Source organism: Arvicanthis niloticus, chromosome 1, assembly GCF_011762505.2.
Source record: "Arvicanthis niloticus isolate mArvNil1 chromosome 1, mArvNil1.pat.X, whole genome shotgun sequence".
Classification (NCBI taxonomy): domain Eukaryota; kingdom Metazoa; phylum Chordata; class Mammalia; order Rodentia; family Muridae; genus Arvicanthis; species Arvicanthis niloticus.
The window spans coordinates 152,968,655-152,992,403 of NC_047658.1; the positions used below are offsets into that span (position 1 = coordinate 152,968,655).

At 47.6% G+C, this 23,749-nt stretch overlaps 2 protein-coding genes across 3 annotated transcripts in view; one reads left to right on the forward strand and one right to left on the reverse strand.

Moving 5' to 3' along the window:
• The window catches only part of Arl3 (ARF like GTPase 3), a 45,447-nt gene extending 41,129 nt beyond the window's left edge, over positions 1-4,318 (reverse strand). The window contains exon 1 of the mRNA XM_034510755.2: positions 4,166-4,318. Coding sequence (XP_034366646.1) covers positions 4,166-4,168 — 3 coding nt within the window. The 5' untranslated portion in view covers positions 4,169-4,318. The remainder of the gene's footprint in view (positions 1-4,165) is intronic.
• Positions 4,319-4,428: 110 nt separating this feature from the next.
• On the forward strand, positions 4,429-23,281 carry Sfxn2 (sideroflexin 2). Of its 2 annotated transcripts, XM_034490071.2 has the most exons (12): positions 4,429-4,584; positions 10,338-10,514; positions 10,674-10,844; positions 12,014-12,112; positions 14,228-14,303; positions 14,522-14,607; positions 16,920-16,980; positions 17,266-17,332; positions 17,921-17,970; positions 18,257-18,306; positions 19,041-19,088; positions 21,535-23,281. In XM_034490071.2, the coding sequence occupies exons 2-12, from the start codon at positions 10,354-10,356 to the stop codon at positions 21,632-21,634; spliced, it is 969 nt and encodes a 322-aa protein (XP_034345962.1). In that variant the 5' UTR covers positions 4,429-4,584; positions 10,338-10,353; the 3' UTR covers positions 21,635-23,281. The 2 variants fall into 2 exon arrangements, with proteins under 2 accessions (XP_034345962.1, XP_076779692.1); XM_076923577.1 differs by lacking the exon at positions 12,014-12,112.
• Positions 23,282-23,749: the final 468 nt, after the last annotated feature.

Here is a 23,749-nt window from a genome sequence, read left to right on the forward strand (position 1 = left end):
TCCCATTACAGATGGTTGCTGATAATTGAACTCAGGACCTATGGAAGAGCAGTCAGTGCTCTTAACCACTGAGCCATCTCTCCAACCTTCCGCCTCTTTCTTTCTCTCTCTCTCTTTTTTTTTTTTTTTTTTGAGATAGGATTTCCTGATGTAGCCCTGGCTGTCCTGGAACTTGCTATATAGACCAGGGATAATAGATGTGACACACTTAAACATGACAGTGACTGTTTAAACTCAGTGTTCTACTTCCAGTTCTAAAAATAACTTATATATTTGAAGAAAAAATGGATTTGTTAAATCAGATAATCTCAACTAATTTGCCCTAGTTCTTTTCTTCTTCCTTCATTCCTTCTTTTCTTCCTTTCTGTTTTTGTTTGTTTGGTTTTTTTGTTGTTTGTTTGTTTTTGTTGGTTTTTCTCTGTGCAGCCCCTGCTGTCCTGGAACTCTTTGTAAACCAGGCTGGCCTCCAACTCACAGAAATTTCCCTGCCTCTGCCTCCCAAGAGCTGGGATTAAACCAGCACCACCACTGCCAAGCTTATGTATTTGTTTGTTTGTTTGTTTGTTTGTTTTGAGACAGGATTCTCTCTGCATAGCTTTGGCTATCCTGGAAAAACTGTAGCTTTTAACCACTGAGCCATCTCTCCAGGTCCAAATTTTAGGTTGGCCTAAAAACTCACAGAGATCACAGAGATGCTTCCCCCTCCCAAGTGCTGGAAACGAAAGGCATGTACCACCATTGCCTAGCTCTCCTCCCCTACCCACTCTCTGATATTGGGAGGGTGGTCTTTATAATACATCCCTGGCTAGCCTGAAATTCACTATGTAGACCAGGCTGGCTAGTTCAGAAAGCTACCTGCTTCTGCCTGAGTGAAGGGATCAAAGGTGTGTGCCACCACACTCCACTATCCTAGTTTCTTGTTGTTCACTTTAAAACATTTGTTTTGGGGCTGGAGAGATGGCTCAGTGGTTAAGAGCACTGACTGTTCTTTCAGAGGTCCTGAGTTCAATTCCCAGCACCCACATGGTGGCTTACAACCATTTATAATGGAGTCTGATACCCTCTTCCAGTATGTCTGAAAACAGCTACAATGTACTTATATAAATAAAAACAAACAAATAAATAAAAGAATACTTTTTATTCCCATAGAGGACCTCAGTTCAGTTCCTAGAACCTACATAGACATAACTCCAGTGCCTAGGGATCTGATGCACTCTTCTGACCTCTGAGGGCAGCAAGTATACATGGTATGCATACATACAGGCGGGCAAAATACGGATAAATAAAATGAGTAAATCCAATAGGTTTTTTTTGTTTTTTTTTTTTTTAAATTATTTTGGACCTGGAGAGATGGCTCAGTGGTTAAAAGCACTTGTTGCTTTTACAGAGGACCCAGGCCTTATTCCTACCAGGTGGCTTACAACTGCCTTATGTAACTCCAGTTCCAAAGGATCTGAAGTCCTCTTCTGATTTCTGAAGGCACAAGGAATTCATGTGGTATATATACATACAGGTAGGCAAAATATTCAACATAGAAAATAAAATAAATAATACAAAAAGCACTTGCTGCTTTTGTAGAGAACCAGGGTTCAGTTCTCAACACCCACACAGTGGCTCAAAACTAACTATAGCTTCAGGGGATGCAATGCCCTCTTCTGGCTTCCTTGGACATGAGACATGCCTATGGTATACATGCATATTTGCAGGAAACACACACACACACACACACACACACACACACACACACACACACATATACACACACACACGCACACACACACATATACACTAAACTCTGTTTTGAGCATCAAATACTGTGAATACTGTAGTGGTATTCAACTTTTGTATATACATAGTCAATTTGTTATACACTTAAATACAGTGCCAATTTGCACCTAGAAACATGAACAGTGCTTCATCTACTGTGACCTATAATTATAAATTAAGCAATCATAAAATTGTATACCCTACTCAATTGATAAACTGAAGAAAGTTAACTCTCATGGTTCTCATGGTTATTTTCTCTTGGTTTGGCCTGTGGTTCTTTCTTTTAAGGGGATGGCTGTTGGAGCAGGGTCTCCCTCTAGCTGAGGCTGACCTGGAACTAACTGTAGCCCAGGTTGTCCTCTTAACTCATAGTGATCCTCTTAATTTAGCATCAAGAGGACTGGGATTACAGGCATGAGCCACCACACACAGCCTGGCAAGGCTTTTTAATTGCGGTTCTAATTATTTTCATTAATTTAAAAATTACCTACTTATTATGAGACAGAATCTTATGTAGCCCAGGCTGGTCTTAAATTCCTGCTCCTTCTTCTACCTACCAAGTGCTGAGGTTACAGGGGTTACAGGGCCCCTTTCTCAAATCCGTTTATTTTCTGTGTAAATATTTAGATCTGTACTCATTTGTTAAGATAAACTTAGCTTTTAAATGGGCAGCTCGTGTATAAATAATAAAAAGAATAACACTTATTAAAATCTGTTTAGCCTGAGGTTAGACATAACTGTAAATGTAACAAGAAGTGTGAAGTGTGATTGACAACCTCAGATTAAATAATTCTACTTAACAATTTGAGATTGTAAATTTTTTTGTCAAAATTCACTTGCTCAATAATATGAATAAAGGAGATATGTAATTTCCCCCCTGCCCAATTATTTTCATCTTTTGTTGAGAACATGTCTCATATATCCAGGCTGGAAATCAATATGTAGCCCTTGCACTTCTTCTGATCCTCCTGCCTCCACCTCTTGAGCTGGGATAGCAGGCAGATACTAGCATCTTCGGTTTTATGCAGGACTTCATGCTTGCTAAGCAAACCTCTACCCACTGAACTATACCCCTAGTCCTAGGCTTTTCTTCTTAAGTCAACAGAAGTAGCTCAATATTTTCACAAAAATAATGAGGGGTAGGAGGGAAGAACTGTAATTGGTTCAGAGCAGTTAGTAAGCCAACTAACTTGTTCTAAATGCCTTAAAATAACGTTTTCTTTGGCTACCTCTAAAAATATTCATTTCCCTGTAACTTCATTTTTACTCTCGATCTATCGTATACAAAATCAACAAGGAGGGGAGATAGATATTCAGCAATGCTCAGTGTTCATTTCCCAGCATCCACGTGATGGTTCCCAGACATCTGTAACTCCAGTTCCAGGCAACCAAAGCCCTCTTCTGGCCTCTGCAGGCACCAGACACACGCGTGGCGCACAAACATACAGGCAAGCTAAACACCCATACACATAAACAAAATAATAATTAAAAAAAAATCAACAAGGAACTGAGTGTCTCCGGTCAAATCTGTCACACACCGTATACTTTGTTACACTCTGAAAACAGCCTTAATTACGGCTAACGGAGAAAGGGCTTGCATCAAATTGATGCTCACTCTCTATTTCTCATTCTTTTTAGTTTGAGGCGAAGACCTTTGGTCCTCATGTGGCCACAGGCAAAAGGACACTGCAAGTTTGAAGGAAATGCAAGGACCCGGGAGGTTAACTTGTTTCTATCAACATGGAATAAATACGGAACGAAAAATCCCTCATCAACAACCATTCACGAACTTTCATCGAAGAAGTTGGGACTGCAAGAGCGCGCTCAGCACAGGGACATCCATTCCCAGCGGTACCTCTTATTGTCCTGGGACTTACTCCCTATATACACCTCTCACTCAGAGACGCGAGCATCTAGGAAAGCTAGGTTACAGCTCCCTGGTGCTGCAAGGGTGATCTCAAAGAGAGTGGCGCCCAGCCTCTGCCACTTTTGGCTGGGTCTCAGATGGACCCCACAGTCCCGAGGAGCCGAGAGGTCGACTGTGCAGTAAGATCTGTGAGCTCGGCCTGATCACCGCAGCTCCAGAGCCGCCTTCATCCAGTCTCTAGAAAGATGATGGTGCCCAGGCTTCTTCCCCGCCAGCCAAGCACTCCTCAAGTCCCCTCTCCACGCCTCGGATCCATCGCAAACCCCTCCTTTCTCCCCAGGCCTAGGCCTCCCTCCAGGCCCACTTTAGGGGCTCCTCCTTCGCCCCTGAAACCGATCTAGAACCCCAAAGATCAAGGTGAGCTCCATCCTACGTCCTCCTCGGCTTTAAGCGCAGCGCCCCGCCCTGGGCCTGGGGATAGGAGGGGGGTTGACTGGTCAGCTCTGGAGGGGCCAGGGCCCCCACACTCACCATCCTCAAGCCGAATCCCTCCTCCTCCGCCTCCTCCTCCTCCTCCTGCCTCCCCCGTTACCAGGGGTAACTGCTGCGGCGCCGCCCCTGACGTCCCTCGCACGCACAGCGGAGGAGCTGAGCCGCGGGATGGGGCGGGGTTCTGCTCCTCTTTACCCAAAGTGCGCAAGCGCGCCAAAGCGTCCGCCGATTGCGCAGGCGGTCTCGGGAGTGGCGGGAGGGCGGGCGGGCTGGCGAGCGACCCAGCGGGAGATGCAAAACCGCCCACGTGGCTGGCCGGAGCCTGTGGCCTGTGATTGGTCGGAAGGGGGGGCGTAGGGCGAGGGGGTGGTTCCTGGGCCTAGCCGCGACACTTCAGTTCTGCTTTCCTAGTCAGCTTCCACTGGTAGCAGTCGCCGGCTGCATCCCTCTGGGACCAGGTAAGAGTCCTCAAGTGCAGGCCAACGCATAGCTGCTCCTAATCCCCGCGCCTCCGAAGGGAGCCTGGCTCTGCTCTGTTGGGGCTGTCAGGCGCTGCGTGCTGGGCTTGCATCTGCAGAAGCCGCGTGGCCAGAGAGACGGACCAGTGCTCCAGTGGATGCCTCCCTTCTGACCCCCGTTGTCTTGCTTTAGGGACCCCGTTGAGTGCCATGCTTTAGGGTTCAGGAGTTGTGGGCTGCGCCTCTATCTCCACATTCTTGTTAGAATCCAAGATAGGTGATTTCTGCTGGGTTGGGGGAGGTCGCCTGAGAGAGGGCGATAGGGAGGTTGGGGACCGGTCCCTAGCATTGAGGTTAGCTGGCAGCAGGAGTGTTAGATTGTCTGGGATCCCCTGGATTTTGCTAAGCCATGCTGGATTGCAAGCGCTACCTCCCATTTGTCTCATGCACAGGACCACTGAGAGCTACCCTTGCCTCTGTGGCAGGTCGGTTTCCCGACACTGAAGTACAACCTGCCTTCGTGGAAATCTCATTCTTCCTAGTGGAATGTTTTTAATACGAGGTTTAATTTCCTTACGGCCATAGAAATCGGTTATTGTAAATGATAGAGTCCGGACTTGATCTAACTTGTAAACTATTTTATAGTGTTGCTTGTAAACACTGTGGCCCAGGTAGCAGTGCTGTTGTCCCTTGGGGGCTAAACTCAGAATGCAGGGGTTTGTACAGGGTAGGCAAGCACTCTGCCGCTGAACTACACTGCATTCCTCACCTCAGAGCTGTTTCTATTTGTTAGTAAACAGAGAACTCTTCTAACAGCTGATAGTTTAGGTAGACGTAGTATCTCTGGAAGTCTGCGGATGCATGTGTACCTGTTACCTATCTTACAGGTCCGTGTATGTCAAGTACATAGAGCAAGTCCTGTCACAAAGAAAGGGTTACATATTATTAATAGTTTAATCTGGGTTTCAGGTTTTACCTCTTTCACCAATCTAGTTAAGATTTCTGAAACAAAGGCAGATTTTTCCAGTATGGGTTTTCTTTTCTTTTCTTTTTTTTTTTAAAAGATTTATTTATTTATTTATTTTATGCATATGAGTACACTGTCACTCTCTTCAGACACACCAGAAGAGGGCATTAAACCCCATTACAGATGGTTGTGAGCCACCATGTGGTTGCTGGGAATTGAACTCAGGACCTCTGGAAGAGCAGTCAGTGCTCTTAACTGCTGAGCCATCTCTCCAGCCCAGTATGGGTTTTCAGGTTTGTTGTCCTTGTTGTTTTGAGACAGAGTCTTACTATGTAACTCTGGTGGGCCTGGAACTCACAGCTCTGCCTCCTTCCTGGGCACTCCTGGGCACCAGGTACATAGTGTGAACCGCTATCCCCTGCTAGGTTCCAGGTCTTTTTAGAATCAAGTAAAGTACTTTTTATAAAACCTTTAAAAAATATTTGCTTTATGTATATGAGTATTTTGTCTACATGTATGTAAGTGCACCACATGTGTCTTTGGTACCCTGGAGCTGGAATTATGGATGGTTGTCAGTCACCATGTGGGTGCTGAAAACTGAACCCAGGTCTTCTGCAAGAGCAGCAATTGCTCTTAATTGCTGAGCCATCTCTCCAGCTCCAAAGTTTTTAAAAATGTCAGAACATCTGCTGCCTGCATACTTGTATCAGATCCTTGGAGAAAAAAGTCAGTTCTGAATCTTGACTAAAGAAGTACAAAGTGGGGGCTGGAGAGATGGCTCAGTGGCTCAGTGGTTAAGAGCACTGGCTGCTCTTTGAAAGGTCCTGAGTTCAATTCCCAGCAACCACATGGTGGCTCACAACCATCTATAATGGGGGTTTGATGCCCTCTTCTGGCATGCAGGTATATAGGCGGATAGAGCACTCATATACATAAATAAATCTTTTTTTTTTAAAAAAAAAAAAAAAAAAAGAAGGTGATTAAACAGGTGGTGGTTTAATCCCAGCACTTGGGAGGCAGACACAGCAGCTGGATCTCTGAGTTTGAGGCCAGCCTGGTGGTCTACTAGAACAGCCAGGGCTACATGGAGAAACACTGTCTCAAAAAAAAAAAAAAAAAAAAGAAAGAAAGAAAGAAAAGAAAGAAAAAAAGAGGCACAAGGTGAATGATTAGATTACAGACCCCTCTCCTGTTTAGTTACTAATCTGCTGTTCTCCACACGGGGGCTCTTTTGTGGGGAAAGGCACATTCAGATTTCCCTCTGGTGAGATGGTATCTGTTTTCACTGTTACCTTGGAGTCAGATGAGTGTTTGTGAGCAGAGGCCTGGGCCTACTGGTTTAATTATTACTGTCTTTCTAGGCAACCTGGCAGTAGTCTGCTATTTCAGTGGTCTTTGGTCTGGTCTTGCAGAGTTTTGAGCTGCCTGAACCTCCCAAGGCCTAGTGCCTACGGGGCGAGTACACTACAGGGCACATACTCTATCTCAGAACTATATCTATGGTTCTGTTCTGAGCTTTGGTACCACTTGCCGGAGGAGATGAGCTTTCTCTAGGAAAGATTACTACAATTTCTGCTTCATTTGATTTCTTCTCTCTCTTAAGTTCTCTGTCTCTCTCAATTGCTCTCATTTAAAAAAAATTTTAAGGGTGTGTGTGTATTTGTATGTGTGTATGTGGTGATCAAGTACCATGTGTATAAAGTGAAGATATGACCACTCCAGGGTGTGGTTGGGGAGAAGATTTTATTGTAGATATGATGGAAAGTACAGCTAGAAGCATCTGGAAGAGTCCAGAGCAGGGAGAAAGTAGTACATTGAACACGACCAGCAGAATAAACCAGGCTGTGAGAGGAAGATGAAAGAGGGGGTCAAGAGAAGAGGGGTCAAGAGAGCTCATGGCTGAAATGGCATGTGTGGGTGGTGGTGGTGGGTGGTGGGGTGTTCTGTTGGATTGAGAAGCTGGAGGAAGGGAAGCTGTTTCTCCTGAGCTGAGGAAGTTTAGGGTAGGGGTGGTGTGAGACGAGCTGGAAGGAGCCACAGGTGCTGAGTGAGGTGGAGGCCAGCAGACAGTTTGGTGTGCTAATGGACCCCACAGCTCCTGAGTGTCTTTTGGACTGACACCCGTGAGCGTGAGCGGACCAGGGGACTGCTTACAGGAGTCTGTTTCCTCCTTCCCCATGTAGTTCTGGAGAGTGAACATGTTGTTAGGCTTGGTGACAAGTGCCCTTGTCCACCTACTTACCTTTCAGGCTCCTTTTTTTTTTTTTTCCTTTTTTTTTTTTTTTTTTTTGTGTCTCTGAGATAGTTTCAATGTATCACCCAGGCTTGTCTGAGCTTGTTTTAAAACAAAGAAACATTTTACTTTATTTATTTGGTTGGTTGGTTTTTGGTTTGTTTGAGACAGAGTCTCAATTTGTAGCTTTGGTTGTTCCTCACAGAGATCCAGCTGGCTCTGCCTCCCAAGTGCTGGGATTAAAAGAGTGTGTGCCTCTATGCTTGGCCTCCTTTGACTTTTATGTAAGTGTTTGCTTGCGTCCTGTGTTCACAGAGGTCAAAAGGTGTTAGATCCCCTGGAATTGGAGTCATAGATGATTGCGGGAACCACCCCATGGATGCTGGGAACTGAACTCTTGCGGCTGTCTGCAAGAGCGTTACCACTATGGTGGTTTGAATGAGAATGGCCCCCATAGGCTCATATATTTGAATGCTTAGTTCTCAACTGGTGGACTGTTTGGGAAGGATTAGGAGGTGTGGCCTTGTTGGAGGAGGTGTGGCCTTGTTGGAGGAGGTGCGTCACTGGGGTGGCCTTTGAGATTTCAAAAACCCATGCCAGAGCCGGGCGGTGGTGGCGCACTTTAAACGTGGTTGGCACCAACCATGGGCTTAGATCCTAAAGTGAAACAAGGCGGGCACCAGCTTTCGTCTCTCTCTGCTTCCTGATGCAGACTGGATGTGCCCAGCCACCTCACTCTCCTACTGCCAGACCTTTCTGGATGCATTCTTATGAACCGTGGGCCGAAATACCCGGCTCCCTCTCCTTCCTAACTTTCATACTTTGTTTCATTGTTGCAACAAGAATTAGCCCCAGAATTGTAAGGAGAGGGGCTTTCACTGTGTTCCACCTGATCACATGGCTTGCAGGCCTTGGGTGTGCTGAAGGACTGTGGATGGATGAGTTTGGAGCCCCGGACTATGAAAGCCCTCAAAGGCTGCAGAACCAGTGGGCCCATTTGGTTGGGGTTTGAAACATGAGAAAGCGGAGAGAAAAGCAGATGGTGGAAGCTACCTCTGGAGCTTCCAGAAGGAACAAGGACCCTACTGGGAACAGGGCTAGAGAACACCCATGTTCCGGCCTGGCAGTTAATAGGCTTTCTGCTCAAAGCTTTAAAGTTTGAGTGAGGACAAGTTAGAAAGGAATTCGGTTTGGTATTTTGGCTAAATTGTTTGGAAATTTGAAGACAGCATAACATCTAGGCCACCATGTGGTTACTGTACACTGATCTTAGACCTACAGTGGCAGAAAGATGCGAAGCAGAGGGTCACAGGCTAGACTACAGGATCACAAGCAGCTACAGTTGTGAAAAGGACATTAAAGAGAACCCCTGTTATTTCTCACTGGGATGGGTAATGAGAAAGATGCCCTGCAGACCATTTACCCATCCAAGGTTTCACCTTGTGAAAATGCAAATTCAGTTGAGAAGAGAGAGCCCCTGCTGCTGAAGACAACCACTTGTGGAACTGTCTTCCCAAGTTTGGTTGCCCAGGTGGCAGCGATCACCACAGCTGTGGATGGAGGGAGCAGACTACTTCTTGGACTTGCAGTAGAATTAGAACTGCCCTTTTGGATCTCCAGGCATCCAAAGTGTAAGAGTAACAGGCTACCTACTCATATGCCAAGGCGTTAGGAAGCTGCTGTGATCAGACAAGTCTGGTGTGTCTCCTGGTGAGCCTGTGCCTTGCCCTTTCCACAGATGTTTCTGGGGCCCACTCCCCAGCCCCCTTAGGTGAGGTAGATAGCTGTAGGAGACTGGATGCCAGCATTCTCTGCTTCCCGACTGCAGGTGTGATGTGCCTAGCCACCTTACACTCCTGCCCCAGTGGTGGTTAGACTGTGGTAGACAATTTCTCTGAAGGCAGGCCTGGGGAAGGCAGAGGGCTTCTAGTTCAGAATGCCTACTTTCCCTATTTCTCTGCTAGTACTAGGGGACACTATGCTAGTTCTGATGAGTCAGACTGAGCTCCTCTGTGTCTGACACTGTCTCCCTTTGTGTGACCAGGCACAGGGCTGGCTACTAACATGGACCAGGAAACGCTAATTGGCAGTGTCTTAGTATGGTCACCATTCACAGGGTCCCTGTCTTAGTTAGGGTTTTACTACTGTGAACAGACACCATGACCAAGGCAACCCTTATAAGGACAACATTTAATTGGGGCTGGCTTACAGGTTCAGAGGTTCATTATCCTCAAGGTGGGAACATGGCAGCATCCACCCAGGCATGGTACAGGAGGAGCTGAGAGTTCCACAGCTTCATCTGAAGGCTACTAGCAGAATACTGGCTTCCAGGCAGTTAGGATGAAGGTCTTAAAGCCCATGCCCACAGTGCCACACCCACTCCAACAAGGCCACACCTTCTAATAGTGCCACTCCCTGGGCCAAGCATATACAAAGCATTACAGGCCCCTAGATCATCACGGGGAATGCTTAGGGTCCCTGACTGGCAAGGCCTCTGGGGAAAACTGGTTAAGGGATCGACTCTCATTCTTTCTTTGCTCCTTACGTCTGTAGTTTTTGTTTCAACACTATGGAGGCTGACCTGTCCAGCTTTAACATTGATGCTCCCCGCTGGGACCAGTGCACTTTCCTGGGGCGTGTCAAGCACTTTTTAAACATCACGGATCCTCGCACTGTCTTTGCATCCGAGCAGGAGCTGGACTGGGCCAGGGAGGTGGTGCAGAAGACCAGGTGAGTGAGTGGTGGGGGAGGGGCTGGAGGAACCAGTATAACATGGAGAACTGCTGAGCTCTCTAGGGGAGGGAGAAGCTGGAGCTGGAGAAGCTGGCAGAGGTCTAAGGGAGGCAGGAGTCAGGTCAAGGTGTCACTGACGTTGTCCTTGGGTGACAGGATGGGACTTGTGCCCCCTGGCACTCAGGTGGAGCAACTGCTGTATGCGAAGAAGCTTTATGACTCCGCCTTCCACCCTGACACTGGGGAGAAAATGAATGTCATCGGGCGGATGTCCTTCCAGGTCCCCGGTGGCATGATCATCACAGGCTTCATGCTCCAGTTCTACAGGTGAGTCCAAGATGGAGGAGGGGCCAAGCTGTAATAACAGTCCTCTTGATCAGTCACTTACCGGGTATGGGCACTGTGCTAAGTTCTTTCCGTGGGTGGCCTTTCCCCTCTCTCAGCCCTACACACAGGCGCCCTGTCTTCTCTCTTTCTAGATGGGACTCTAGAGGCTAAGTGACAGTTCATGACCTCACGCAGAACTGCAGGGGCCTGATGGTGACACAGACAGACCTCGAGTGCTCGGCTAGCCATCCCGAGGACTGTTGTACTCTTACTAGTATTGCTAGTCTTACTATTTTGAGAGTCTCACTATGTAGCCCTGGCTGACCTAGAACTCTATGTAGATTAGGCTGACTTTGAACTCACAGATATTCCACCTGCTTCTACCTCTATAGTACTTGAATTAAAAGAATAAGGCTGTTTTGTTTTAATAATTTGGAGTGGGAAGATCTGCTTTTTTTTTTTTTTTATTGTATATATGTGAGTACACTGTCCTTACCTTCAGACATGCCAGAAGAGGGCATTGGATCCCATTACAGATGGTCGTGAGCCACCATGTGGTTGCTGGGAATTGAACTCAGGTCTTCTGGAAGAACAGTCGGTGCTCTTAACCACTGAGCCAATCTCTCCAGCCCCCTAAATTCTTAAAGTATAAATTCCACAGTGTTTTTATGTTTTGAATGTTTGACACCCAAATGAAAAACAAAAAGCCCCTTTCTTGCTCTACTTGGTTGGGAAGGGAATGAGCTTTTGATGTTGGACTCTGAACCCTCTACCCTCTTTATTCATTAGTTAGTTGTCGAGCTATGCCGCGGTCCAGGTGTCAGGGATTAAATATTTTAGGGTCTTCTCTTGGAGACACAGCATAATGGAGATTGGGAAGTAGTAGTTTGGGGGACGGGGGAGAATTTTGAGTGATGGGAACAAGACACATGGAGTGATTGTCCCAGGAAGGGCAGAAGAAGGGTCAGAAAAATCCCAAGAAGGAAAGTATCCCGACAGAGCAGGATCCTGTGAGAGGAAGATGGGTGTTCCAGGGGGCGAGCTCATCCCATCCAAAAGCCCAGGGCGTAAAAAAGAATGGGCATGTGCTAGTGAGCTGCAGCGCTGCAGAGCTGGGGTGCCCAGTCCCCCCAGGCCCCTCTTCATCTGTCCTGCCTCCCTTACTCTAGGACAATGCCTGCGGTCGTCTTCTGGCAGTGGGTGAACCAATCCTTTAATGCCTTGGTCAACTACACCAACAGGAATGCAGCTTCCCCCACGTCAGTCAGGTAGGAGACCTGCTAGCCTCTGCCCCCCTGAGCAGCCTGTCTGCTCTTGGACTGTCTTTTCTTTCTTAGTGGTGCCCACTCTGGCCAGGTGACCAGGTTACCCTTTCCCAGTGTTTGAAATATTAAGACCAACTGAGACTATCTTTTCCCCAGACCATTTCGAAATATTTACTTATTTGATAGATATATTCTTTTCTTTTTTTTTAAAGAGTTATTCATTTATTTTATGTATATGAGTATACTGCAGTTGTACACTGCATATTTTATGTATATAAGTACACTGCAGACACACCAGAAGAGGGCATCAGATCCCATTACAGATGGTTGTGAGCTACCATGTGGTTGCTGGGAATTGAACTCAGGACCTCTGGAAGAGCAGTCAGTGATCTTAACCACTGAGCCATCTCTCCAGCCCCCTATTCTTTTCTTTTTAAAAAAAATATTTAGTTTTACTTATTAGATTTATTTATTTTGTCTTATTGTTTGTGCACTTCATGTATACTTGGTGCCTGCAAAAATCAGAAAAGGGCATTGGATCTCCTGGAACTGGAGTTATGGATGGATGTGAGCCACCATGTGGGTGCTGGGAGCACAGCCTGGGTCCTCTGCAAGGGCATCCAGTGCTCTTGAGCTCTAGAAATGACTCCATGGTTAAGAGCATGCCCTACATTTATAGAGCTTCTAAGTCCAATTCCTAGCACCCAGATCAGGTAGTCCAGCTCTGGGGGATCTGACCTCTACATGCATGTATGCACACATGTGCACACACATAATTTTAAACTAAAAATCAGAAACGAAGCTGGGCATGGTGGCTCACACTTTTAATTTCAACACTCAGGAGGCAGAGGCAGGGGATCTCTGTGAGTTTCAGTCTAGCCTGGGCTACCCTGTCTTAAAACCAAAACTAAAACAGTACTCTTAACCACTGAACCATTTCTTATGCCCCAAGATTTATTTCTGTTTGTGTGTGTGTTATGTTACTGATTGCCATGTGTGTGTGCAGAAGGCAGAAGAAGAAGTTAGATGCCCTCCAGTTGGAGTTGCAGGTGTTATGAGTCATTGGGTGTGGGAGCTGGGAATTGAACCTGGGTTCTCTTAACCACTGAACGAGTCATCTTTTTAGTCCCAGAATTTTGCTGAGTGTTAATTATGTGCCAGGCAAGGTTCTAGAGGCTTGAGATTCCCTGATGAATAAAACATAGCAGTCTCTGTTTAAAGATCTTACAGGGCTGGCAGGCAGGTCTCTGTGAGTTCAAGGCCAGCTTACATGCTGAGATCCTGTTCAATAACCAAACCAGACACATGTAAGAGTCTACAGTGACCCCGGCCTTCCATTGCTGTTGTCATGGAGATGAGTGGTGACAGGACAGCAGTGGAACTCTGTTCAGACTATCCCCTTGGGAAGTCCCTTCTGTAGAGGTGGCATCCAGCTGGGTTCTGAAAGATCAGTGTTGTCTTAGCTAGGGTTACTATTGCTGTGGGGAAACCATCATGAAAAGTAACTTGGGAAGGAAAGAGTTTATTTCACTCACAGTTCCATAGAACAGTTTATTGCTGAAAGCAGGGAGGGCAGGAACTCAGGCAGGACAGTAGACAGGAGTCAATGCAGAGGCCACGGAGGGGTGCTGCTTACTGGCTTTCTCCCTCTGGTTTGCTCAGTGTGCTTTCCCAGGACCACAAGCCCAGGGATGGCTGTCCCCCCATCAATCACTAATTAAGAAAATGCCCTAAAGGCTTCCCTACAGCCTGATTTTATGGAGGCATTTCCTTAATTGAGGGTCCCTCTTGAGATGAATTTAGCTTGTGTCAAGTTGACGTAAAACTAGCCAGCGTAAGGATTCAAACATGTAGCAGGCCAGGAGGGTTCTCTCAACAGGGAGCAGCAATATACATTGGTTCTGAGGCAGAAAAAAGTGTGATGTGTTTAACGCTTTGAAGGAGGACTAAGGGTGCTAGGCACTGAGTGATGGGAATGGGGTATGAGATGGTTCTAGAGACAGGTCACATGAGTCCTGAAGCCCAGTTACTCACTAAAGCCCCTGGCCTTGCCTGAGCCACTGTGATACCACTCCCAACACCTATGCATTCATCCATCTGGCATTTCTCTTTCACTAGGCAGATGGCTCTCTCCTACTTCACAGCTACCACCACTGCGGTGGCTACTGCAGTGGGCATGAACATGTGGACAAAGGTACGTATAGCTGGGGTGCTATTGGCCACCAGAGGGCAGCAGAGTTCCAGAGAAAACAGCTTTCTTGGCTTATAAGGAGTTTGAGGATTCCAGAGTGGCTGTCTGGACATATGTCGCTAGCAGTGTTTAATTGCCTCTGTTCCTATATAATCCAAGGCCTTTTCTACCCTGTCTTCATATGAGCTTGAATAACTTCCATTGTTCCCTACCTTCAACAGAGAGCCCCACCCTTGGTGGGCCGATGGGTGCCTTTTGCCGCTGTGGCTGCTGCTAACTGTGTCAATATCCCAATGATGCGACAGCAGTGAGTACAGGGAGCCTTGTTCTCCTCCATCACAGGGTTAGCAGGGACGGGAAGGAGGCCAAGGTGCTCGGCCACTAGCTTCCTGGGACTGGGCAGTACAGAGAAGACCAGTGGACCCAGCTTTCAGTAAGGTCCTCAAGGGCCGCCATTCCTCTGTAATGGCCCAAAGAATGGTGGGAGGTTTAAATTTAGTGTACTGGGTGTTGAGTGAGGTTGATTAAGCATGGACCTATGGATCAGTCCTTTTTTTCTTGTTCATGCTGGGGGTTGAACTCAATGTCTTGTGCTTTATCCCTAAAGCTGTATCTCTAGCTCAGCTCCTGTCCAAGTGAGTGAAAGTCAGAGCTGTAAACTCTGCCTACTTCCCAAGCTCTAGAATAGCTTACGGCAGAAATGTGGCAGAACTGAGCATCCAATGCTAGCACAGTATCCAGATGCTCTGAGAAGCCAGGGGAGGGGAACAATTAGTCAGGAACCGATTGTATCTTGCAGGTTTTGCTTTTTGCTCATTTTTTTTTTAAGATTTATTTATTTATTATGTATATATATATGCCTGCAGGCCAAAAGAGGGCACCAGATCTCATTACAGATGGTTGTGAGCCACCATGTGGTTGCTGGGAATTGAACTCAGGACCTCGGAAACAGCAGTCATTGCTCTTAACCACTGAGCCATCTCTCCAGCCCGCTTCTCATCTTTTTATTTATGTGCATACACTGTCACTCTCTTCAGACACACCAGAAGAGGGCATCAGATCCTATTTTAAATGGTTGTGAGCTACCATGTGGTTGCTGGGAATTGAACTCAGGACCTCAGAAAGACCAGTCAGTGCTCTTAACCACTGAGCGATCTCTCCAGCCCTAGAGTCTTTTTTTAAGAGAGATAGAGAGATAGAGGAGGATTTACTTTGTATCCTTGGCTGACTTAGGAGTTTACTATGTAAACCAATCTGACCTTGAATTTACAGAGATCCACTTGCCTCTGCCATCTGAGTTCTGGGATTAAAGGCATGCACCACCATGCCTGATGACAGATTTAATTTTTAATCATGTGTATGTATGTGTGGGTACGTGTATGTGAGTGCAGGTGCCCACAGAGAATGAACACAGTGGATCTCTATGGAGCTGAAGTTACATGCAGTTGTGAAACTGATGTAGGTGTTGGGAACTGAACTTAGCTGTGTCTCACTGTGTAGTCCTGGCTGGCCCAGAGCTTGCACTGATCTGCCTCTGTCTCTGGAGTGCTGGGTTTATAGTTGTGTACTACCAGAAATAATGGCGGTGGCTCCTTCTCCTTCTCCTTCTCCTTCTCCTTCTCCTTCTCCTTCTCCTTCTCCTTCTCCTTCTCCTTCTCCTTCTCCTTCTCCTTCTCCTTCTCCTTCTCCTTCTCCTTCTCCTTCTCCTTCTCCTTCTCCTTCTCCTCCTTCTCTTCCTCCTCCTCCTCCTCTTCTTCCTCTTCCTCCTCCTCCTCTTCTTTCTCCTCTTCCTCCTGCTTCTTTTTCCCCTTCCCCTCTTCCTCTTCTTTCTCTTCTTCCTCCTCCTCTTCCTCCTCCTCCTCCTTCTATTTTTTTCTCTTTGACATGCTGGGTATCAAGCCTGGAGACACGCTAGCCAAGGATGACTGCTAAGCTGCATCCCCAGCCCAGTTTCTGTTTTCTTTGTTTTCCCTTTTGTATTTTTCTAGAACACAGGTGGTGTAAGGGCTGGGTATCTTAGATGCCACTGACACCGCTGTCTGTAACAGCCATATTGTGTTGGCAGGTGGAGGTTCTCCACAGCAGCCCCCATGGAAAGAGCTTGCAGAGTGCTATGCATGCACATGTCTCCTTGCTCTGCTGTGCTTCCCAAGCAGATGAACGAGTGTGTCTATCTACCTGGTCTCCAACCGAGAGACGCCAAGAGCTTGTCTAGAGAGAATGGCTACTGTTTGAGGCATGGATACTAAGTCAGGCACTGGTCTCAGAACTTGTCCAGTAGCTCATTTAATTCTCATTAGGTTCCATGAAGTAGGTGCCAGGATTATCCCATTCTCCACATGAGGAAAACTGAGGTTTGGAAGGGTTAAAGATCACTCTTAAGGTCACACATACGCCTACAGCTTCAGGAATCCACTCAGGCAGTGTGGCTCCAGGGCTGGTTTCTTGCCCTCTGCTCAGGATCATCATCCACTGGGATGAAGAAGGGAGACCGAAGGGCCAGGCTGCAGGAGGGGGCTTCCTTCTGCATCAGTCCTTAAAGCTGGTGACCTGATGTGTCACCTGCCAGGCAGGTTCCTTGTGTCTACTTCCTAACGTCCAGAAACTTTTGTCGTTTAGGGAACTCATCCAGGGCATTTGTGTGAAGGACAGGAACCAAAATGAGCTTGGCTATTCTCAGGTAAGCAGGGGAGAGACTTTCCCCCTTGACCCTGTCCCTCCTAGATGGGCTCACACATGCCTTGGGTGCCATTACAGGTTTGAGATCCCCCTTCTCTCCATTTAGTTGTTCAGACAGGCTTCCCAAATCATTTCAGGCAGGCGAGTTGGGTAGGGACACTTGGCTCCTGGTGGGTCCATCCATCCCCTCTACCTGCTCAGACTTGGCCATGCTACCCCCTTACCTCTGTAATGCAGCCCACAAACACTGGATAAGTGGCCCCTGACAGCTCTTCTTTGCCCCCAGAGAGCTGCTGCTGTGGGCATCACACAAGTGGTTATTTCTCGGATCACCATGGCAGCCCCTGGAATGAGTAAGATGGGGAATACCTCTTGTGTTGTGGGGACCCTTGAATACCTGGTTGAGGCTCTGGTCACCTCAGCTTTCAAGTGGGAGGTGGCATACTTTCTCAAGCTTTCTGTGAAGGTTGATAGCCCTGGGGACCCACACGTGTTCTTCCCATTTCTATCAGTTCATCTAATTTTGGGGAGCAAGTTAACCTCATTTAGCTAACAATACTGAGTAATGGTGGGAGATACCTGGGAGACAGTGGCAGAGGCAATGGCCCGCCCTGGAACCCAGCAGGGGCGTATTGCAGAGTAGGTTACAGATGTGTTTGTGTGAACCTGCAAGGTAGTTTTCCTTTTGAGAAGGGTTCTTTGGGTACAGGATGTGTGTGTCTACCTTCTGTTGATGAACACATTTTTGGGAACTGTACTTTCTCTGGGACTTGGGGGAGAGTCTGTGTAGCAGTGCCTATGCAGTCTCTGTTTTTCTCCCAATGGGAAATATTTTCTGCAGAGTCTTGGGGAGACGGCAGGCCCCTCACTCAGGCCGTGATCTGCCTGCAGCCGTGGGTTTGGGGAGTCTGTCTTCTCTTTCAGCTGTTTGTCTTTTCCAGTCCTGTTGCCAGTCATCATGGAGAGGCTGGAGAGACTACCCCTGATGAAGGTAGGTCACTCTCTCTGCCTACCTTCCTAGAAATTGGCTCTTCCCTCCTTCCCAGTAGCTGCCACCTCATCTTAAGCAGAGCCTGTGCCAGCCTTTACCTGCCTCTATTTCAGATATGAGAACAGGCTTCCTGACCTTGTCTGCAGAGAGCCAGGGGGAACACCTTTCCCCGTCAGGGCAGCAGGTCTAGCCTCTGGCTTCTTCTGGTGGGGTAGGTGCAGGGTGTGTTCTGCGGTGTCTAAGTCCCTTGTGGGCCTCTTTCTCTGTTTTTCCCCCCTCCGAGCAGAAGGTGAAACTGCTGCATGCTCCGCTGCAGGTCCTGCTGTGTGGCTGCTTGTGAGTATGTCCTCTTGATGGTGTGGGCTCTTTGCTGGCTGTGACACCCAGATGTGTGAGCTGGGGTTCTTCCCAGCGTCCCCTCTCCCTCAGGTCTAGAGCAGGTTTAGAGAAGTAAGAATGAGGAGGTGGAGATTGGTTGGGGCTCTCAGCATCTCAGCCTCCCAGACAGAAAAAATGGCACACTGTGTTCTTAGCAGTTTGCCATTGACTGGGATGTCATTGATCGTGTACTGCTGGTGATAGTTCTTTTCCCTGTGTGGCACAGGCCCCTGTGACCTTGCGGTCTGCTGTTTACTCTCCTTTAGTTACATCAGTTACTTAGTTACATCTCTTTAGTTACATCTTTATTCTCTTTTCCCCATTGACTGCAGGTGTGAAGCCGAGGTTGGAGTGAGGGGGGAGGGGACACAGATTTCTATCACCAAGTCATGATGAGTTTTCTGCATGATAGCTCAGTGGCAGAGAGTGCTTGCCTAGTGTGCACCTGACCCTGGGTTCAGTTCCCAGCCAGGGTGGTGGCACACAGGTGTCCTCCCAGCAGAAGCAGGAGCGGGAGGGTCAGTAGTTCAGGGCCATCCTCAGCCAGCTCCTGCCCCTAGTCTACAGGATGACCCTGTCTCAAAACAGGCAGTAGAGAAGGGCCGGAGGGAAGGTCGGTCAGGTGTGTGGGCTCAGGGACAGGGTGTGGCCAGGTCTCTGTCCCTAACACTCACTCCTCTCCTTTCTTCTAGCCTCCTCTTCATGGTGCCGGTGGCGTGTGGGCTCTTCCCTCAGGAATGGTATCAGCCATTTGTTGCCTGCTTCTCTTTATCAAACACTCTACTCCTGCTCCGAGTGACCTGCTGAGAGGGAGGTTGGGCAGCAAAGTAGATGTTTCCAAGTGCATCTGCCTAAATTCTGGCCTTCTAACTTGGGGCGAATGGCACACCAGCCGGGACTCTGAGGGATTGGGGGAGAAGCCAGGAGTAAGAGTTCTCACCCGATGTCTTAGAGACATGGTGGGGAACAACAGGAGGCATCTTGTCCTGCCGGCTGAGTGTTAGCAAGGCCACTTCTGCCTGGATCTGGCCTTTAAAGTTGAATGAGGCATTTATTCTGCATACTCTGGCTCGTGATTGGGTCTGTGTGTGGGCGTGCACCTCTGCTTACTCTGTGCTTCCTAGAAGGGGGTGTGGGGAAGAGATGAGGGGGTGGGGCCGTCAGCCTGGGGTCAGCTGGAGGCTGGTTCCAGGACACAGGTGTATCTGTGCATGACCTGAGATGTCACTCCACCGGCTGTGCAGGATCATGGCCATCTATCTGCCAGGCACCTCCCGAGTCCTGAGCACTGTGTTCACAGACTCGTGGAAAAGACAGGTGTTAAAGCCCGGAATTGTAGTCCATCCAGGTAGATGAGGTGGAGGTCAAATGTGACATTTATTCCGACACAGTAATTATTTTGGCTACAGATTAGGAATTGAACTTGTAATCCCCTACTGGGCATGGGGTTGAAGTAGGAGGATCAAGAGTTCAAGCTAGGGGTTAGAGAGATGGCTTGGAGGTCGAGAGCACTGATTGCTCTTCTAGAGGTCCTGAGTTCAATTCCCAGCAACCACATGGTGGCTCACAACCATCTGTAATGAGATCTTCTGGCTTGTAGGAATACATGCAGGCAGAACACTGTATGTATGAATAAATAAATAAATAAATCTATCTCTAAAAAAATGTTCGGCCGGGCGGCGGTGGCGCACGCCTTTAGTCCCAGCACTTGGGAGGCAGAGGCAGGCGGACTTCTGAGTTCGAGGCCAGCCTGGTCTACAGAGTGAGTTCCAGGACAGCCAAGGCTATACAGAGAAACCCTGTCTCAAAAAACAAAAACAAACAAACAAAACAAAACAAAACAAAAAAAAAAAATAATTAAAAAAAATGTTCAAGGCCAGACTGGGATATATGGACCCTAGCAAACAAAAGCAGTTAAAAGCATTTAAAAAAACAAAAAACAAACAAACAAAAAAAACCCTGCCTCATAAAACCTAAGAAAAGGTCTGGGAGATGGTAAAGCACTTGCCATGCAAACCCTAGAATCTGAGTTAGGTCACCCAGAATCCTCGTAAAAGAGCTGGGTGTAGTAGTGTGTACTTCCAATCTCAGTGTCGGGGAGCCCGGGCGGGTACATCCCTGACGCTCGCTGAGCGGCCAGCCTGGCACGATTGCTGAGTTCCAGGTTCAGAAAGAGACCTTGTCCCCCCCCAAATAAAATGAGGACAACTGAGAAAGGCGCCTGATGTCACTCTCAGGCCCCCATACATGTGCACACACATACACATGCATGCACACACATAAAATGGGGTGGGTGATATTTTTAAAAATTAGAATGGACTCTCCTAGTTTCATTCTGTTGCTGGGGCAAACACCGTGACTAAGAGCTACTTGGGGGAAGAAGGATTTGTTTTATTTGTGTGTATGTGTCTCTGTGTGCTGGGCGTTTGCAACAGCCAAGAGAGGGCCTTGGATCCCTTGAGTTAAGAGCAGGTTTGAACTCCTGACGTGGGTGCTGGATTTGGATTAGCATCTTCTGGAAGCCATCTCTCCAACCCCGTCTTTGTTATTCTTGTTGTTTTGTCCGTGGAAAGCAGTAGAGACTATCCAATGTGGCTATGTTGGAAAGACGGGCAAAGATGCAGCGACCCCTCAAGGGTCCTGATGTGACAGTAGAGTTTTGAGGGCCAAGGACCTCTAAGCAGACTTGGTATTATCCTGTAGGACTGTGTGAAATCTTTCAGACAATTCCCTGGGGGGGGGGGGGGGGATTTATTTGGCTAGTAATCTAGGGCAGGGCAGGGCAGGGCAGGGCAGGGCAGGGCAGCAAAGCAGGAACTCAAGCAGGAGCTTGAGGCAGAAGCCATGGGGGCATGATGCTTGGTGGCTTGTCTACACAGGCTCATACTTAGCTTTCCCAGAGAGCCCAAGGGACCTGCCTAGGGAATGGTGCCGCCCAGCCTGGGTACTCCCACATCAGCTAATAACAAAGACAATTCCTCACAGACACGCTTACAGATCATCTTAATAAAGATAGTTACCAGTTGAGACTCTCTTTTCAGGTGACTCTAGGCTATGTCAGGTTGACAGTTAATGCTGACTAGGATGGACTTCTTAGAGGTGACCTGTGGGTGGGTTTTTTCCTCAGGGTAAATTGCTGGCTGTCTTAGTAGCATCCTCATAACCCACTTCTGGTTTTCCTTTCAGCAAATTACCAGTTTCCTATCTAGAGCCAGAGCTTCAGGACAGCATCAAGGCCAAGTATGGAGAACAAGTCCTCTTCGCCTACTTTAATAAGGGTCTCTAAGTGCTCCGTGCCTGCAAGGACCAATTCGTAAGCCGCGTGGAGCAGCTTTCCCTGCCAGCTGTACATACCTGGTCTACATTCCTCTTTGCAATAAGGTCTGAAAGAAAGCCAGGCTAGATAGGGAAATAGAGTAGGTGGGTGGGGAGATGGGTCCTGTGTCTACATAAGCACCTAATTTACTGGACTCCAGAGGACAAAAATTAAAAAGGGGATCAAGGGGGCTGGGGGTGAAGCTTGGTTGGGAGTGTTTGCCACCATTCACAAAGTTCTGGATTCAATTCTTTGTACCATATGATTCAGGCATAGTTTTCTATGCTTGTGATCCCTGTACTTAAGAAGTGGATGCAGGAGGATTAGAAGTTCAAAGTCAGGTAGTAGTGGTACACACCTTTAACCTCAAGAGGCAAAGGCAGGCTGATCTCTGAGTTTGAGGCCAGCTTGGTGTACAGAGCTAATTCCAGGATATCCAGGGCTGCACAGAGAAATCTTGTCTCAAAACAAACAAATAAACAACCCCCCCCAAAAGTTCAAAGTTAGCTACATAGGGAATTCCAAGATAGCCTTAGTTAGAGACTGACTCAAAAACGTGAGGGAGGGAACAAGGACAAAGTAGTCTGTCTGCTTTGTCCTTGACCCTGTCCCTTGGGACCAGAAGCTGAGGCCTTCTCAGCAGAGGTTGCTGGTATCTGGGAGATGCTCACACAGTTTAGAGTAACTAGAAAGCGTGTGACTCTTGTCCAGTCAGGACAGAAGATACACCAGTCCCTTCCTCTTCTCCCGCTGCCTCCCTCCTAAGCAAGGCAGATGTTTAACTGTGTGAGTCTTTAAAAAGCTTTTTATTGTTGGGTTGTTTTTTTTTTTTAATTATGGGTATGGGTGTTTTGCCTTCATGTATGTCTCTGCATGCAGTGCCCACAGAGGTCAGAGAGCATGTCAGATCCTCTGAAACTGGAGTTACCACTGCCAGCGATTATGTGGTCAAACCCTAGTCCTCTGGAAGAGCAGCCACTGCTCTTAACTACTGAGCTGGTTCTCCTGCTCCCTATTCAGGAGGAAAAGAAGGAACAGTGTGACTCCTCTTGGGGACTCATCTCTACCCTTCCCCATTGTGCCCTGACTAAGCTGTGTCATTGGGAATGCTGCTAGATTTGAGTTTTTTAAGTCCTTGGAGTTATTTGTACTAAAAAAGACAAACAAACAAACAAACCCCTCAAAACATGGACAAATAGTTCCTTTCCTCAGCCCATTGGTTCTCATACCAAAGAGATTGGAGTGTACGGAGAGGACAGGGACCTCTGAGTGGGAATCCACCAGGACCACAGCCTTAATAGTGTTTGTGTGGCCAGGCAGTGGTGGCGCATGCCTTTAATCCCAGCACTTGGGAGGCAGAGGCAGGCGGATTTCTGAGTTCGAGGCCAGCCTGGTCTACAGAGTGAGTTCCAGGACAGCCAGGACTACACAGATAAAAAAAAAAAAAAAAGTAAGTGTGTGTGTGTGTGTGTGTGTGTGTGTGTGTGTAGTGGTTATGGGGGAAGCATGCACCTTTAATCCTACCCTCCGATGGCAGAATTTGGTGGATCTCTGAGTTCCAGGCCAACCTGGTCTACAGAGTGGGTTCCAGGACAGCCAAGGCTACACAGAGAAACCCTGTCTTGAAGAAATAATGAGTACAGGCAAACAGCCACTTCACTAATGTTCTGTGGGGCATCAAGTTCTCCCCTTTTGAAAATGACTATTCTGTCTTAGAATCACATCCAAATCTACTTCTGGGACCTTTAGCTGAGAAGTCTCTTCTCTCGTTGCCTTCTCTGTTTTACAAGCCGAGTTCCTCACTGTGAGTGAAGGCACCTGCCGCATACTTCAGTGGGCTGATTTCCTGCTGGCCTCCCTTCCTCAGCCTGTTAGGTCTCATGTCAAAGATGGTGCTGATGGGATGGTAGCTTCACTTGGATACCTCAGAGAGGAAGTCCACAGGGACCAAGACACCTAAGGAGGGCAATTCCTTGAGCCCTTGGGAGACTGGCTTACCTGGGTTCAGTGTGTATATGTGTTTTGTCTGCCAAGATTTGCTGATTCTGTTCAAACGCACCATTATGAATTGAATAAATGATTTGA

Excerpts from the sequence above, each read along its gene's own strand:
- Sfxn2 (XM_034490071.2), top strand. The coding sequence starts at position 10,354 with ATGGAGGCTGACCTGTCCAGCTTTAACATTGATGCTCCCCGCTGGGAC. Across the intron at positions 10,845-12,013 it reads TTCATGCTCCAGTTCTACAG|GACAATGCCTGCGGTCGTCT; the intron begins GTGAGTCCAAGA and ends CCCTTACTCTAG. Across the intron at positions 14,304-14,521 it reads GCATGAACATGTGGACAAAG|AGAGCCCCACCCTTGGTGGG; the intron begins GTACGTATAGCT and ends TACCTTCAACAG.